Raw genomic sequence first — 16,177 nt, 5'->3', positions numbered from 1 at the left:
TGCTGACGTCATGAAAACATCTAAAACAACTTATTTTCCATTGGGCCTTAATGACTAGTATAATATAATTAGGCGCCATAGTTTAGTGGTTATCACTCTCGTCCTTTGTGCGGAAGACTGGGGTTCGATTCTCCTTGGTGGTGATTCAATATGGGCAATTAAATATTACCATAGCCCCGGGTTAACCCAAGCCATGTGAGGGAAATTGAGATGATGGCGCACTGTGTGGGACATTGAATGTTGCAGGGAGTTGTCTGGCAGAGCGCTGACCCTAATTAAGTTTACGTAGCTCAAAGAGAGCACTAAATACTCAAGGAATCCACGTCAAAGCCATGGCCCCTCCTGGAAATAATAGACAGGGTAAATCCGTCGATATTTGTGAGGCTAGCCATGTAAAATTTGCACATTTATCTATCTATCTATAATTTAACACCAAATTACCATTGTTTTTTTTCAAAAAATTTATGATCAACAGTATCAAAAGCTATAGACTACTGCTGTTTCCATGGAAGAGTTTTAGAAATCTAGACTGCCTAACATTTACGAAATTATGATCAGGAATATGGCGCCGTAGATTAGTGGTTATAGCTCTCGTACTCTGTGCGGGAGACCGGGGTTCGATTCCTCTTGACGGCGATTCAACATGGGCGAGTGAATGTTACCATAGCCCCGGGTTAACCCAAGCCATGTGAGGGAAATTGGGAAGATGGCACACTGTGTGGGCCGTTGGATGTTGCCGGGAGTTGTCTAGTAGAGCACGGGCCCTAATTGGGTCTGCGTCGCTCAAAATGAGCATTAAATACTCTAGGACTCTCCATCTAAGCCATGGCCCCTCCTGGAAATAATAGACAGGGTATATCCCTCGATATTTGTGAGGCTAGCCATGTAAAATATGCACATCTATCTAATAAGAGAAATTGTTTGTGCCCTAATGGAGATAGACCAATAATTTGTAGGATTTACATTCCCACTTTAAAACAACAACAACACTCCTTTAGTCTTTCAATATTTAGCTAGCTAGGCGCATGATATTCAGTAAATAAAGATTTGTTGGAGAGACTTGAAGGTTACCTCCAAAGAAAAAAAAAGTTAATTGCATATGAATGAGCTTGAAAGGTTGTCTAGGAATTTGAATATTTTTTTTAAAATTCTTGATTGTTTTTTTAGAATTTGGACTAAGAAGATTCACTAATTATGCATGATGTCATGAGTATGCTCTGGGAGGGTGTTATTTTTACCATTTTTGACAAGCCATATAGAAAATCTGTTTTCTGGCCGTTCTCTTTGATGCGTTTTGAAAATTTTACATAAATTTTAATATTTAGCTACCATAATTATGTTCAATGCTAACTCATGACATCATAATTTTGCATAGCAACTTTTAAGACAAATATCTTGGGAACGGATAAAATTTAAAAAAAAATAAAAAGATTTCTAGCTAGAGAATTTTCAAAGATCTTTCATATTTGCTCAACTTGATTTTTCACAGGAGGTGCTGATTTTAGCAGTCTAAGCCTGTAGCTCTGTCAACAATTCTCAATTCTTGTATCTGGGTTAACATGCTTAAAATTTTTGTAATCAATTTCAACAAAAATGACTAACATATTTGAATTCAGCATCAAAATTTATGGTAATGTCCAAATTTTAAGTTTATACACTAGGTACAACAAACTTTTGTTTTACTAAGAATATCCTGAAATTACAATCTTGTTCTAATAATCGTATGGTCTTCCAATTTTTCTATCTTTTTTAATTTTTTTAATTTTTGCTGATAAATCAAAATATGACCCTTAAATCCGTGACCTAAAAGGGACATTTAATTTTCATTTTAAAATAAAAACAAATTTCAATTTTTTTATCAATTTTTCTTTTTTAATTCAATACAAAAAGAAAATTTAAACTCAATATTCGTTTTTCGTTTTCAAATCAAAAAACAAAAAAGGAACTTCATATTTTGGCAAAAAAGTACGCTCTCCTTCGCAGACGTTTTTCTTCTACGAACCCAAGGATTACTTTGGGTCATTTGGTGCTAAAAATCCCAAAATGTAATATCAATTTCTAAATTTCTGATTTTTAAGAGAATTTTAAATTTGAAAATTAAATCAAATTTCGTTTAAATTAAGAATTGAAATTCAAGTTCAATTTTTGATTTTGGTTTAAATAGAAATTTAAAAATCAAATTAATTTTTTGATTTTTGAGTTAAATCAAAATCAAAAATTGAAAATCAACTTTGATTTTTAAATTAAATTAAAAAAGGAAATTCGATTTTATTTTTTTTCTAAAGAATAATCACTTTTTTTATTATTATTATTATTATTATTATTAGCGGACAAGGATTTACGCAACATATTACGTCTACTTACAATGGGGAGAAGGGTCCTTAAACCTAGCTTAAACCGTGGGCCAGTTTTTAAACTTTTTCCGAGAAGATTTTGAAATACTGCATAATAATTTATCAACTGTGCGAGAAAATCTTCAAACATTTCAAAAGTTACGGAATCAAGCTACAGATTTATATGTCATCGATTTGGACTTAGGAAGATTCCTTAAAACAATCTTATGAAAATATTGCGCTTGAAAAGCCGCATTGTTTAGGTTGGTATAAGAATAGCTTCTATTCACCAGTTTCAAGAACTTAAATAATTTTACTAGTAAGGATAGTAAGGATAAGAAACATTTTTTTTTAGGAAAAAAAGTTAAATGCACATATAAAAAAATTACAAATTGTTTAAAATTGCTAAGATATTTTCAAAAACATTGACCGTAACGGTCTCGTAAAACTCGTTACGGCAATGGGGGCATCGTAATTCCGTCCATTGATCCACACACGTGGAGCATCCAAGTACTTGTTTGCAACACATTGAAATTGCTATTGGTGAAGCACTTATGTCTTGACACACAACACACTTGAATGTTTCTTTTAAAGGTTCAATGAGTAGCGTTGATTTCAGCAATGCTCCGACATCTCTTGGTAGCAATATATTTTCTTGCAACATGGTCTTTATTTCATCAATACTTTCTCTCACATGATTATCCCCATCAGTAAATCGGTCAGAAGTTCCGACGAATTCTTCACGTTTAACGGCAAAAATCTTTCTCGCACTGCATCGCCAAAATGTATTGTCTAAAAAAGTAAACATTTTCACCAATTTTAGCCTAGCTGTTTTTAAAATCCTTTCCATATACAAAAATTCGTAAACTTAAAATATAAATTTTCTTGCTTTCAAATATTACTTAAAGAACGCACCACGAGTAGCAGCAGTGTCTTCCATTTGAAGACCATTTGCGTGTACAAGTATTAATGGTTGTACACCGAATCCCTCTTCTGCAAGGCTAATGATCGCTGGGACATTTGCATTGGTTGGCGACAGTGAAAAGTATTGCATTCTTGAACTTTCACCTAAATTTTAAATTTTTTTTTAAACAAAACATAAAGAAGAATCATTTATTAAGAATAATTTGTGTATGATTTTTAAACTACGCACTTTTGTTATAAGAAATGTGAAAGTAAATAAATAAGTAATATAAATTAAAAAGAAAAATTCCACAAAAGAAATAAAAGTAATGCTTACCAACTTTTTTCCCTATCATGTTTGCCAGTGAGACTTTTATGATAAATCCATCTGATTTTCGTTTTCTCGGCGTTGGCAACGGAGACGAAAAAAAAGATGACGGTAGTGGCGACGACGAATGTGGTAGTGGTTGAGAAGGACTAAATTGACAAAATGTACTTATCACTAATACTTCATTAAAACAACCCTAAATATTATGCAAAGATAAGCAAAAAGCTAATAAGTAAGACCTCCTTAGCTAGTTTTCAGTAAATTCAAATAGTCCGCACCTTGAAGATATTCGCCGGAACGCCCCAAATGGCACAGGCGATAGCGCAGGGGCTGATACTGGCGGTGTAGGATGTTGCGGAGAAGCATTGTCACCGAAAACCTCGAATCGATCGTGCTCCATAGCTCGCTCTACGGCGGAAAACGTGCCATCTTCGTTCTGGAAGTCTATAGCCCCAAATTCTTCACTTATGTAAACGGATTCTGGGATTAACTACGAATAAAAACGTAACATATCAGAGCTGAGTGATTTCATCAAATTTAAAAATATTTTGTCAATAAGGATTAAAAATCAAGAAATTCTTGAGTTTAAAAATACAAATTAGGTAAAAAAAATTGCGTACCTTAAAAACAATGGCTAGCCTAGAAGCATTAGCCTGGCATTTTCGAATTGTGAATGTTAAATTTTCTTCACCATTTTTAAAAAAAGTGATGCTCTCCATGGCGACTATCTGTGTTTTCCGGGCAAAATTTTGCAATTAATGAAAAAATTAAGAGCTCTGTATTTATAGCATGCCATGGCTTCATTCATTATTTTTTAGCCATAAGATCAAACGATTCCGCTTGTCTGTCTTTTTTTATAAATTCAGCCGATTGCGGATACTTAACTGTAATATCACGAATAAGCAGATATGCGTTTCAAATATGTTTAAAACTAATTTACCCAAAAGTTAGCAAAATCTAGATTAAATTAAATCTTTTTTTTCATATTAGGCATTATTTATCTAAAAGATGGTTATTTTCCTTCTTACTGCAGTAATTTCGTGCAAGTCATGTTTCTTTCATAAGAAACTTCCTTCTTCCTGTCTGGTCGCATTCAAGATGTTTGAAATGAATGAGAAGAAGAAAAAACGTTTTTTCTCTGTTCTTCTATTTGGGTTTTCTATGTTGTAAATAGCCAGACTGTTATCTTAAAAAAAATATTTCCGTTCATTTTCGTTAGTTTTAATATTTGTTAGTTATTACATACAACGTCATGAGTATGGTTACAATTGGGCTAAGGTTACAGTTTTATTTATGTAAAAAAGGATAGCTTCTCTCAACATTTGTGGTCGTTCGTTAACACATTCGGAAAATATTTCTTCAACAGAAAAATGTTGGAAAAAGCTCTGATCTCTTTCTTCCAATTTTTGCTGTCTTTCTGCAAGCGGATCCTGGCCGAAGGTGTGCTCTTCCGACAATGTACCGCGGTACACTTGTTCATACAGCTGAACAGCTTCGTGTTTTGGGGGCAATTCTTCAACGGATAACGGTGTCAATCTGTTAGTATTTTCTTTTATTACTGACGGAACACCTCTACCTAAATAATATATATAACATTAATAACCCATAAATTTGTGAAAATAGATATTGAAAAACGTACTAAATTGACCTGGTATTGAGTGTTCATTCCACGCTGAAACAACTCGATTGACACCAAAACCAGTCACCAGACATACAATGGATGACACACAAAATTTTTGAACTTCATCTTCCATATTGATAGTATTGCTGTTGTCCATTTCTACCAGTATTTTTTTTACCGGATAATTTACCCGCGAGTTCACCTCTGGCCAAATTCTTTCGATAGGGAGGTTCTGAATATATGTAGAGAATTATAAATTGCTACAGTTTTAAATTAAGTCGCCGAAAAAAAATATTTATCAAAGTCACCTTCTTTGATTGGGTTTGCTTGTATGGCAAAATATCTGATCGACCGCGAAGATGCTGAAAATGTTCCTGGATTCCAAGAATTAAAAAAAACTCTTTTCCACAGTCCGTACGCACTTGATGAAAGATACCATAATCAATAGCAGCTTTTCTAAAGTATTAAAATGATATATATATATCTATATATCAGAAAAAAATGGGCTAAAGATGCTGGGAACGATTATAAAATTTATAAAATTTTGTTTTTAAACAAAATACCCCTCAGTGGTGAGAAAATGTTTTTTGAACAACAAAACCTTTTTATGCTTTTTTCCTTTACAAAATTTATGTCTTTCAAACTATATGTTTCAAACTATATGTATTTCAGTGAAAGCAACGAGAATTTAATTAACCTGTATATTTCATCGTAAATAAGAGCGTTGTTTTTTATTGGCATGGTGGAGTAGCCGACAATGAAGCGAGAATGACCATCAATGGCAATGACATGTGTAGCCCCATACATAACAAGCTTTTCATTTTGATCATAGTGAATTTTATGACCAAAGTAATCGGCCCGATAAGGTATTGGGTTAACCATTCGTGCGGTGTCAGTGCGTCTTCTCTGGTGGTTTTGGGGTGCAGCTTTTGCTAAAGCTCGTCCAACTCTATTATGGCTAACACGTATATTGTCTCTAATAGCAATATACCCGGTCATCATTTTCCTCCCATACGTTGGACCAACCTTAAATAAATAAATTTGGTCAATGTCATAAAATAGTGAATAACAGAGTTCATTTATAAAGACGCTGTTTTATTCAAAGAAATGAAAATTAGATATTTTTTTCAAGAAAAAATATTTCAGCAAGAGAAAAAAGTATTAATTAAGAAAAAAAGTTTTAACTTTTGTTTCTGGTATTTTTAATATACTCCAGTAAAACAAGCCAGTTCAGGAAACAAAATTTGTGGCGCTTTCTTTAAAAAATATTTTCCTCAAAGAAGCACGCAACAAAATTTACAGCTGTTTTCTCTACTTTACTCATATCTTAGAAGACGAGGAGGTAAATCGATAAGAAAAGCTGCAGTATAAATGTGTCATGTAGAGAAATGTAAAAATGAAAAAATCTTAGAAAAACATATTTTTCTAACGAAATGCCGAATTATTAAAAAATAACTGAAGTAAATGTAATAATGTCTTATACATACTTCTTGAACTGCCGTTGCTACAATCTGTTCTAAATGGGCTTGTGAAACCCTTGGCGACAATCCATTTTCTTTACAATACCGTTTTATTGACTTTACGGAATAACCTCTTTCTCCTGGATATCGCGACTGCAAGATATTGCTTATTTCTTCATAAGTTTTTTTTTGAGAAAAAAAAGAAAGAATTTCTTCAGTAAAAATTTTATTCATCTCTGTTTCTGTGGTAAGACAAACAACATTTAACTGAATCCTACGAATGTTATACAACTCTTTACACTTCACGTCAATTGATCTGATAGGCCAGAATTATCACATGACTTGTCACATGATTTGTTTCTCTTTTAGGCATATACGAGTTAAAAATTTTCAATTTTCTATTTAAACCAAAATTAACAATTGAACTTGAATTTCAATTTTTGATTCAAATTAAAAATCAAAAATTGAACTTAAAATTCAATTTTTGATTTAAACGAAATTTGATTTAATTTTCAAATTTAAAATTCTCTTAAAAATCAGAAATTTAGAAATTGATATTACATTTTGGGATTTTTAGCACCAAATGACCCAAAGTAATCCTTGGGTTCGTAGAAGAAAAACGTCTGCGAAGGAGAGCGTACTTTTTTGCCAAAATATGAAGTTCCTTTTTTGTTTTTTGATTTGAAAACGAAAAACGAAAATTGAGTTTAATTTTTTTTTTTTTATTGAATTAAAAAAGAAAAATTGATAAAAAAATTGAAATTTGTTTTTATTTTAAAATGAAAATTAAATGTCCCTTTTAGGTCACGGATTCCCTTATTTCCCTAAAAAGTTTTTTGTTTCGATGTTCAAAATTTGATTATGTTAACCCAGAGCAGAGAAGAGGATAGGAGCCCACCGAAATTTTTGTCTGTAAACAGGCATACCTAAAATTATCAAAGGATATTTATAAACTAAGAAGCTTTATTGTATTTCTTTTACATTGCATGCACAAAATTTTGCTGTTCTGTCTGTGAAGACGAAAGCTGAATATGCTGTTGTGTTAGCTATATGTATTTCTATTTACTTTAGGTAGATAAACTACTTTTACGTTAGGCTATCATCAAAAATATGTTGTGTTCGCGTCCTCCGACCGACTCACTTTTGGTAATAAAAACCCGAGTCGGTAAGTCGGAAAAAGACCGGGAAAAAATTTCGCGAAATATTTTTCAAAAAGAAAATTTTTTTCTGCGGAACTAATTTATGCAAAATTGACAAAAACTCGCGAAAATTAATTTCGGTAAAAATTAATTCCTTTAGGGCATTCCTGTGGCTACTGACAGTTTACAGGGCGGCGAAAAATGGTCTACAAACGATATCGAGTGGCGCTATACTGTCTTGGCCCTGGGAGCGAATTTGCTTGCTCTGATCTGAAAATCCCGGGAAAAAATACGCCCGACCGCCCGACCGACTCACTTTTGCGGGGTCTTCAGGACGCGAACACAAAATATTTTTGATGGTGGCCTTATTGTGTAGCTACCTAATATTTTTTTCTCAAAAACTTTGATTGCAATCTGTTTTTAAGGTAATGTAGGACGCAGTTAAAGTCTGTTGTGATCTAGTTAAAGAATAGCATGAGAAAGAATTTATTGTGAAAGTTCCAAGCAACTTAGTAGTCATGTGATTAGATTTACGTCGTTTAGAGAGAGAAAAAACGCTTACGTAAACACGAAAAGAAATATGATTATTTATTATAATTACAATACTTTTTGTAAAGATATCACGAGATATGGCTCGAAATCAAAAGATTCCAAAAATCAACAGGACGATGAAGGTGCTGGCGATTTAAAGAAAATCGAGGTACACCATTTTTGTATTGCTAGTTCAACTAGTTCATTAAGAGACGGAATTTTTATATATAACTGAAATGACATTGCGTTTGTAGGGATTATGTGAGCAGCATTTGTAGCTCCTGCATTTGTTACTGTAAAGAGTTCTATTGAAGATTTGGACTAAAATCAAAGTGGAGGAAACAGCCTGCTACAAATATTTCAAATATTCTCTTCTTCTTTCATAGGCTAACATTCGTTTTTATTAAGGTTCTTTTCCATTTGACTGTATTTTCTGTTTGCACGTGCGCACCTGGACAAAACTTAAGGTGCTAACAACAAAACTCGTGAGCTTTTTGCGCTATAGCGGAATATGCAGTCAAATGGGAAGAAGCCTTTAGTTGGCATTCAACTTATTTGATTTTTTCTTATCTTTAAAAATCAACTCGAATTTTCATTCTCATTTACCACTGGAACAAATAGTCTAAAAAACACTGAAAAAAAGAAGGGAAAATAATAAAAATTGAAATAATTTAACAATAGATCGAATGTCAGGGTTGGATGAATACTGCGAACCTTTTAATACATGAGTTAACTGGAGAGACGATTCCTATGAACGATTTTCGGTCACGTATAAAAAACATGACTACTTCCAGTGGACAAGTAGAAGCCCACACGGATGTACCAATCACACAGCCGACTGTGATGAAACTAACAAATGATGACGCTGATAAAATTGACAATGTTGACGATGAACAACTGGAAGATGTAAATGTAGGTAGATGACTTAATTTCATTCATTTTCATTCATTTTTATTCATTTTTATTCATTTTTATTCATTTTTATTCATTTTCGTTCATTTTTATTCATTCATTTTTTAACTTTTGTTGGGCTTGTAATGTTACCAGGGTGTTACTAAGAACATATGTTGGTCAAAGGGATAAAATACACACCATATTTGACACACATATACACGCAGAATTCTCAATTATAACAGGTCTTTTTATTCTATTTTTTTATACCTTAGCTGTCAAATAATCAATCTATTGATGCAAGCGGTGAAGATAATGCGGTTACTGATGGTCCTGTCGAGATGATGGTGATTGGTACTGACGAGAATGTAAAGAAGAGAACGATGGAAGATGTAACCTTTGAAACAACAGCTGTAAGAACCAGCCAAAATTATGAATTTGTAACGACGTGTAAAGGAGATTTTTAACTTTTAAAAGGCAAAAATATCATCCATCCTTGATGACGCCACCGTAAGGCGTGAAATTTATGATGAATTGCAATCTGCCGTAGAGTCCTGCCGGGTAGAATGGTAGATCCCTCGTCAGTTCAAACATTTTCCCAAGTGGCATGCAAAAGGTGTTCCCATATGCTGCCACGATTGCCTTTTCTTCATCGGTCCCCACATTGTCGCTAGCACCTACCTGTAAGGCCCTAATGGTACCATCGTTTGGATTAATACCTTGCAGGATGAGATCATTGTCCCTATCAAATTTTGGTAGCCATAGATCCCGATAGACGGCTAGAATATTGTAGTCACTTATGTTCTGCACCTCCTTACCATTAAAAGTAATCGGTAGGCTTTTCACCAGACTTTTCCCTATGTTACTAACAATGTTACGTGTTGTATTAGTTCCTGTAAGAGCCAGGTCAAATAGGAGTTTTAGACTACCCGGAAAGATAACATCAGTCATGTTTGGTATGTCAATATAAAGATCTTCATTCTGGTTGATGGTCGATGGAGTATGTGAGATTTGAACCCTCTGCCTCCTAACTTTCATGCCTAGTAGTTGCTTGGTCTCCGTATACGGATTTAAAATGATTCCAAATGCATTTATATTAATTATATATGGAATGAAAATGTTGTAAATAAAGGATGGCTGATAATCCAATATTTACACCTTAAGAGGATATTGGTAAGCATGATGAGGACGATAAGGGTGACAAAGAGGATACCCGGCAATCGACGCAACTCCCCGGAACACAGCAACTTCCATCAACATCGTGGCAGCAGCAGGGAGGTGCACTTGATAGAATGATGAAAACTAAACTAAAAAAAGAGGTAAGTGATTTCTACATACATCTTAAAAATAATAACTGGAACCTGGAATCCGGATAGATATAAACGTGATTAATGGTACTTTCAAGCTTGAAGGGGAACAGCTTTTTTTCAAATATATAAGGCTTACAAAGGAGCATAGGACCGGGTTCCTGGCATTAAGTACATTAAAAAGGTTATGGACTTACGGCTCAAGATATTCGAGATATTGGTTTTACAAAATATGTCACTACGCCCAACAAAATGGAAGTGGTCCAGAAGCTTGCGTTAGAGGTTGATGATATTGTAAATAATGAGGATCCCGGCGAGATCATTCAGATGAAAACTATAGATAATATCAGGAGGGTTGTATATGATGCGGAAACCCTTACAGAAGAAACTTCATTCACTAAATTCACCGAACGCGAATTAAATGGACTTAACCTTGAACTTCAAACCTATCAGGGTAACATTAAAAGCTTAAAAAATAAGATAGTTTCGTATAACACCGATAATGAGAGTGCAGAAAATGATCTGAAACAGAAGCTGGATCAGGAAGATGGGGCATACGATGGTGTGACTTCCGAAACTGATAAAAAATAATAGAACTGCTTGAGAAAAAAAATTAAAGGTATGAAGGATGAAAGGGATGCCTTACAGGAAAAGGTGAAACTCAAGCGCGAGATTTACAGCCAGCTGAGACATATCAGGGATACGTTATTGAAAATCTCCGGGGATAACACATCCCTGCTTGAAAAATTGAAGAAATTGTACAAGGAGCAGGGCCTGACCATAGCTAGTATCGTCTCCGCTATCGGTATACTGGTTTCCACCATTGTCCTTGCCGTTACAGGAGGAAGTGCAGCGGCAGGTGCTGCAGGCGCCGCAGGTGGTGGTGAAGAAGGTTTTGTGGAGAAGCAACTTGAAAGGCTTGGAAATTTCCTTAAATATCTAGCAGGCAAGGTAGGTGCTGCCCTACCAGGAATTATCGGTACAGTAGTCTCCTTCCTTCTGAGGGTAGCGTCAACCATCGTTACATACGTCGCAAAAAATCTTTATATAGCCATCGCAGGAGCTGCCGGGATTGCCGTGCTATACGTGAAATAATCCCTTATTTTTTTCGTAACCATATATATGCCAGGATTATATCTACCCCCATGGTGATTAATGAGGCCTTGGTTTCCTCGTGTTGATTTTGTGGGGGTTGTTCGGGTATTGGAGACGATGTTGTGGTAGGCCCGGGGGGTGGTATAGTCTGTATAGTATGATCGGGAGTATGTATGGGAGGTATAGGGGGTGTGTCATGCTTTGGGGGCGCTGGTGGTATAGTATGCTTGAGGGGTGCGGCAGACGCATGCCTCATAACTGGTTTGTTATTCAAATCAAGCTTTATGCCGATGATTGCGTTCGCGGGTGCTATGAGGATATTGTTGTTATACCCGACAATTTTGCCTATGCGTAAGTTCATATCGGATGGTAGCATGTACACGCCATGCAAGACAGCAAAATTCACCGGAGTCCAGGCATATTGGAGTACTTTTTGGAACTCAAAAATGTCATGGCTTACATTTTCCTGACGTTCTACCATAGCCTCAAATTTCCGTACTAGCATTTGCCTTGCCGTGTAGTTATCTGCATTCGATCCGATGAGAGATGCCTTGGCACCGGCCTGAGACCCCAGCAACAGGACTACGTAGACGCGAATACTCTCATTCAGCTTGGTCAACCCTTCAGATGTTAGGCCCTGGCTTGTGGGCATAATAAACTTGGCCCAGTCCCCATCAACCTGCGGCCACAATCTACCATTTGTCAATGAGGACATGACAGCCTTGAATTTATACAACGCATCCGTGTCGGCACCGTACTCGCGACACACTTGGGCATAGCCTGAGCTCGAGTATGGGTTTTTGTACTGTGAGAAGCCATCGTCATATGGCATGGGAACTTTCATCTTTGCTAAAATACGACGCATATGATAGTAAACGTGAAATTTAAATATTCTGTTGATGAACGGAGCCTGTCATGTGCTTGGTACAGATGCCTAGGGCTGTGGTTGCGCAATGGGTGGCGAAATTGACCTGAATATTCCAGTAATCCAACGTTTGCCCTTTCCAATTTACATTAACGGGATCATCGAGATATGTTGTAGGGACTCTAATAGCGTATTTGGTGAATTCGGGGAATACCACAGAAATATGGGAGTCTGTGCTCACGTAGAGGTCCTGGTGTTCCAAATTGGTTACACCAAGTGGCCATTCACCCCTGTTACTTTTATGCTTTGCAGAGTGGTTGTATTGGTATATATTCATTTCTTTAAAACAAAATGTAATGAAGCAACTCTATATTACAGATATTGAGAAGCCTACGATTTTCGAAGACTACCTGGGACAAGACACACGTATAGCTCTAAAATCTATCAGCATTAGACCTGGATGGTTGAACTTATATAGCAATACAGAGTTTACTATACGGAAAGTAGGACCTGATCAGAGGGTGACCCGGATTGAGATTATCAGCAACTTATATAGGATCGAGGATATTGCGACTATTGTGAATAGCCAGGCAGAGGACAAGATCAAGCTTTTTGTATTGAAAAGTGGCTACTGCAGGCTTCGTGTCGGCGATGCGTACTCGGTGGTGATGAATCGACAATTACAAGAGCTCCTGGGCCTACCCTACGAACCTAGTAAGAAGTATTATACGAAGGGCGACTATGATGGGTACTATATGACCGACATTTACCATAGGCGGAGACTCGTTTGTCCCCAGTTGGATGAGGACAATTGCCTCCTTGATGGCAAAAAGTCCAAAATTCTTGCCCTGCTTCCCACCAAAGAATTGAACGCCTAAGGGGACATGCTGACCTGGAGTTTTGATACCCCAACGTACCTTCCACTAAAAGGCTCCACGAACCGTTTGGAGTTCCTTTTAACGGACGTATTCCACCATGAAAAAAAATGTGACGTTCACCGGCCTCACGATGTGCATTCTCATAGAATAAAGACGAGCGATGTAGCTAAGCTGTACTAAAATTTATTACCGAGTGCACCTGCACAGCCCCCCGATCAGGATGAGGGACAGGTATTTAGGCTCAAGAAGATTGAAGAAATAGAACAACATCTCCCGGATGAAATAAAGGGAAGGAATAGATTGGCGAAAAAAATTCAAAATGCATAATGGATGGGTGCGCCTTTGTGACCATGGACTACTTGGCGTAAGTGTTATTACGTCGGGGCTTGGCATTGGGGCTATGGTGTCGCGCCTTGATGTGCCATTGGCCTGTGCAATGGTAGGACTCGCGATTGCTGCCGGAATAGGGCAAACCGGTCTTCGGAACGCCTCCAAACGGTTGCGTGTAAAATCCAAAAAACCTGAGGGAATAAGGCTGCTGCCGAAGCGAAGCTGAACTCTATTGTAGATCTGATCAGTAAGGCAATGGAAAATGGCGTTATCAGTGACTATGAGTATAGCCTAATCTCCCGTGAAAAGGAAAGGTAAATGCTTTTGAAGGATCAGATGAGGCAGCGGTTTAATAGAATTGTAAATAGCATCAACGAACAGGAAAGAGCCCAGCTAGTTGCTAAGGGTAGGGAAGAAGGGAGGCAAGATGTTTTAAAAAAACTACAATCTGTAAACTATGTGAGCGGTACCTAGAGTCTCCACCTGAATATAGGCCTTAATTTTGTATTATATTTTATAGACCTTTTGAGTCTATAAAATATATGGTTTTTCTAATCCTCGCTTAGCAACCACTCCTTTTCAAAGTCTTTATAACGACATTCTGTAATGTGTACCTGCGGGTAGTAGTTATTACCTTGCATATACACCGATGAAATGGCAAGGATTGCACTGGCTTGGCAGGGCTCATCATACGGCACAGGCATACCATAGAATGTAGTGGTAATTACGTCCTTGTAATATTGGAGTTTAGCATTTATATAACGATCCTTTTTTACGGGCTCTGTCGTTAATTTTTTTCGATCTTGTCCCAGATTTTGCGGTACTTCTCAACCCAATCCGGATACTCCTCAAAATCCAGACTCATTACTGGTGATGCATCTTTCTTTTACAGTTGATAGCGTTTCGATATATTGCATCAAGATCAGATAGACTTGTTACAGATTTGGTCCTAGAAATGGAAACGTTAGAGAATGTAAGGAATCAATCTGAGACTGATAGTGATATTTATTAAAATATAGTCATATATTATCCTGTTTGTATTTGTTAAAACATCTCGTTTCTTAGGCAATATTTTTTATATTTTAGCTATACAATTTATTTTACTTTAAATAGATGTGCAGCCGTACTTTCATTTTGATCAATGGTAGCCGTACCTAACTTAATTTCGTTTTTATTGAACGTTTTTAGCATTTGAAGTTGTTTCTTATATGATAGGACCCAGCCGTACCTTAATATTGTCCAGCCGTACCTTATTTTAGCTAGCCGTACCTAACCTAATTTTTATGGAACATTTGTAGCATTTGAAGATGTTTCTTTATACGGTAGGACCCAGCCGTACCTTAATATTCTCCAGCCGTACCTTATTTTGGCTAGCCGTACCTAACATAATTTCGTTTTTATTGTACGGTTTTAGCATTTGAAATTGTTCCTTATATGATATGACCCAGCCGTACCTTAATATTGTCCAGCTGTACCTTATTTTGGCAACCGTATTTAAATATAGCCAGCTGTAGTCACTTTTAGCGCTAGCTGTACAACTATTACGGGAACCTAACCTAATATTGTCCGCAGCGTAATAATGTTCAATCTTACTTTACTAAAGTTTTTCATACATTCAATTTTAAAAATCTCTTTTGTATTTGTATTAAAATCATTTTATAAAAATTATAACACATGTAAGATATATTTTTTTCGGTATTTCATCATTGGGGATTCCCTGGGGGTTACTGGGGCTCGACGATGGAGTGCTTCATTTTGCATCATTTTTATCGGCATAGATATTCACCTAAAAGACGAAATAAAAGTTAGACAATTTAACTTTGGTATACATTAACTACTAATTTTAAGCTTAGAAGCAAGTGGTCTTACACAGAGCTGCTAATTACGAATTTTCTTAAGTACGGCTAAGGTACGGCCAAGGTGCGGCTGTTATGTACGGCTAGCTTTACTTTAGCGAAAAGGGGTGCGGATGCTGGGCAAGCACAAATACACAAAACTCTCCTGTGCATGTACCCAATTTAATAAAACTCTCCTTCATTGATGCCTATCCTAGTCTCATAAAGCGTATTTGTCTCAAACAACTTCTTGCTGTCGCCTTCTCCCATGATTTTCCTTTTCGCAATTCTTTCTCTCTCTTTTTATAACTTTTCGTTGTTTTCTCATGAGTACGCACACACCACAAAACGAAGGCTGACGAAGCCCAGCATATTCACTCTCTTTGTTAATAACTGCCTGTTGTACCATTTCCTCTCTTTACACCGTCTCATTGTTTAGTTTCTATATGTTCTAACATACACCTGAGCTGATCACACCTTATCCGTACTGGGGTACACGTACGACGGGGCACCATAAACAGTAGACTCACAAGTGCCGTCCAGGATAACCACCAAAAAATAAATAAATAAATAAAACATTAGAGATTGAAGTAGGCCAATTGCTTCCACCACTAAACAAAAGCCTTGTTGATTCATAAAGCCAAATCGAATCAGCGCAATG

The 16,177-nt window shown here is 36.3% G+C and overlaps 3 protein-coding genes across 3 annotated transcripts; 1 reads left to right on the top strand and 2 right to left on the bottom strand.

The window, feature by feature from the left end:
• Positions 1-2,614: 2,614 nt before the first annotated feature.
• Positions 2,615-4,628, bottom strand: LOC130612864 (uncharacterized). Its single transcript, XM_057434204.1, has 4 exons — positions 3,843-4,628; positions 3,574-3,713; positions 3,249-3,401; positions 2,615-3,125 (listed from the first exon to the last, which is right to left on the bottom strand). Exons 1-4 carry the CDS (start codon positions 3,962-3,964, stop codon positions 2,719-2,721), a joined length of 822 nt encoding a protein of 273 aa, XP_057290187.1. The 5' UTR covers positions 3,965-4,628; the 3' UTR covers positions 2,615-2,718.
• Positions 4,629-4,773: 145 nt separating this feature from the next.
• On the bottom strand, positions 4,774-7,754 carry LOC130612862 (uncharacterized). The gene is made up of 5 exons (XM_057434203.1): positions 6,673-7,754; positions 5,883-6,211; positions 5,494-5,641; positions 5,213-5,417; positions 4,774-5,140 (listed from the first exon to the last, which is right to left on the bottom strand). The coding sequence occupies exons 1-5, from the start codon at positions 6,877-6,879 to the stop codon at positions 4,827-4,829; spliced, it is 1,203 nt and encodes a 400-aa protein (XP_057290186.1). The 5' UTR covers positions 6,880-7,754; the 3' UTR covers positions 4,774-4,826.
• A 587-nt stretch (positions 7,755-8,341) lies between these two features.
• On the top strand, positions 8,342-9,735 carry LOC130613066 (uncharacterized). The gene is made up of 3 exons (XM_057434382.1): positions 8,342-8,484; positions 8,997-9,227; positions 9,482-9,735. The coding sequence occupies exons 1-3, from the start codon at positions 8,365-8,367 to the stop codon at positions 9,671-9,673; spliced, it is 543 nt and encodes a 180-aa protein (XP_057290365.1). The 5' UTR covers positions 8,342-8,364; the 3' UTR covers positions 9,674-9,735.
• Positions 9,736-16,177: the final 6,442 nt, after the last annotated feature.

Source organism: Hydractinia symbiolongicarpus, chromosome 10 (assembly GCF_029227915.1).
Source record: "Hydractinia symbiolongicarpus strain clone_291-10 chromosome 10, HSymV2.1, whole genome shotgun sequence".
Taxonomy (NCBI): Eukaryota; Metazoa; Cnidaria; class Hydrozoa; order Anthoathecata; family Hydractiniidae; genus Hydractinia; species Hydractinia symbiolongicarpus.
This window is presented reverse-complemented; position numbering and strand designations above follow the sequence as displayed.

Bases quoted from the DNA above. Each gene is read 5' to 3' on its own strand.
- LOC130612862 (XM_057434203.1), bottom strand. From the start codon at position 6,879: ATGAATAAAATTTTTACTGAAGAAATTCTTTCTTTTTTTTCTCAAAAA. The intron at 5,642-5,882 runs GTTAATTAAATT...TTAATACTTTAG, and splicing joins ATTTACGATGAAATATACAG to AAAAGCTGCTATTGATTATG. The intron at 5,141-5,212 runs GTCAATTTAGTA...TATATTATTTAG, and splicing joins GAATGAACACTCAATACCAG to GTAGAGGTGTTCCGTCAGTA.
- LOC130613066 (XM_057434382.1), top strand. From the start codon at position 8,365: ATGATTATTTATTATAATTACAATACTTTTTGTAAAGATATCACGAGA. The intron at 8,485-8,996 runs GTACACCATTTT...ATTTAACAATAG, and splicing joins GCGATTTAAAGAAAATCGAG to ATCGAATGTCAGGGTTGGAT. The intron at 9,228-9,481 runs GTAGGTAGATGA...TTTATACCTTAG, and splicing joins AACAACTGGAAGATGTAAAT to CTGTCAAATAATCAATCTAT.
- LOC130612864 (XM_057434204.1), bottom strand. From the start codon at position 3,964: ATGGAGCACGATCGATTCGAGGTTTTCGGTGACAATGCTTCTCCGCAA. The intron at 3,402-3,573 runs GTAAGCATTACT...TTTAAAATTTAG, and splicing joins CATGATAGGGAAAAAAGTTG to GTGAAAGTTCAAGAATGCAA. The intron at 3,126-3,248 runs GTGCGTTCTTTA...TTACTTTTTTAG, and splicing joins AGACACTGCTGCTACTCGTG to ACAATACATTTTGGCGATGC.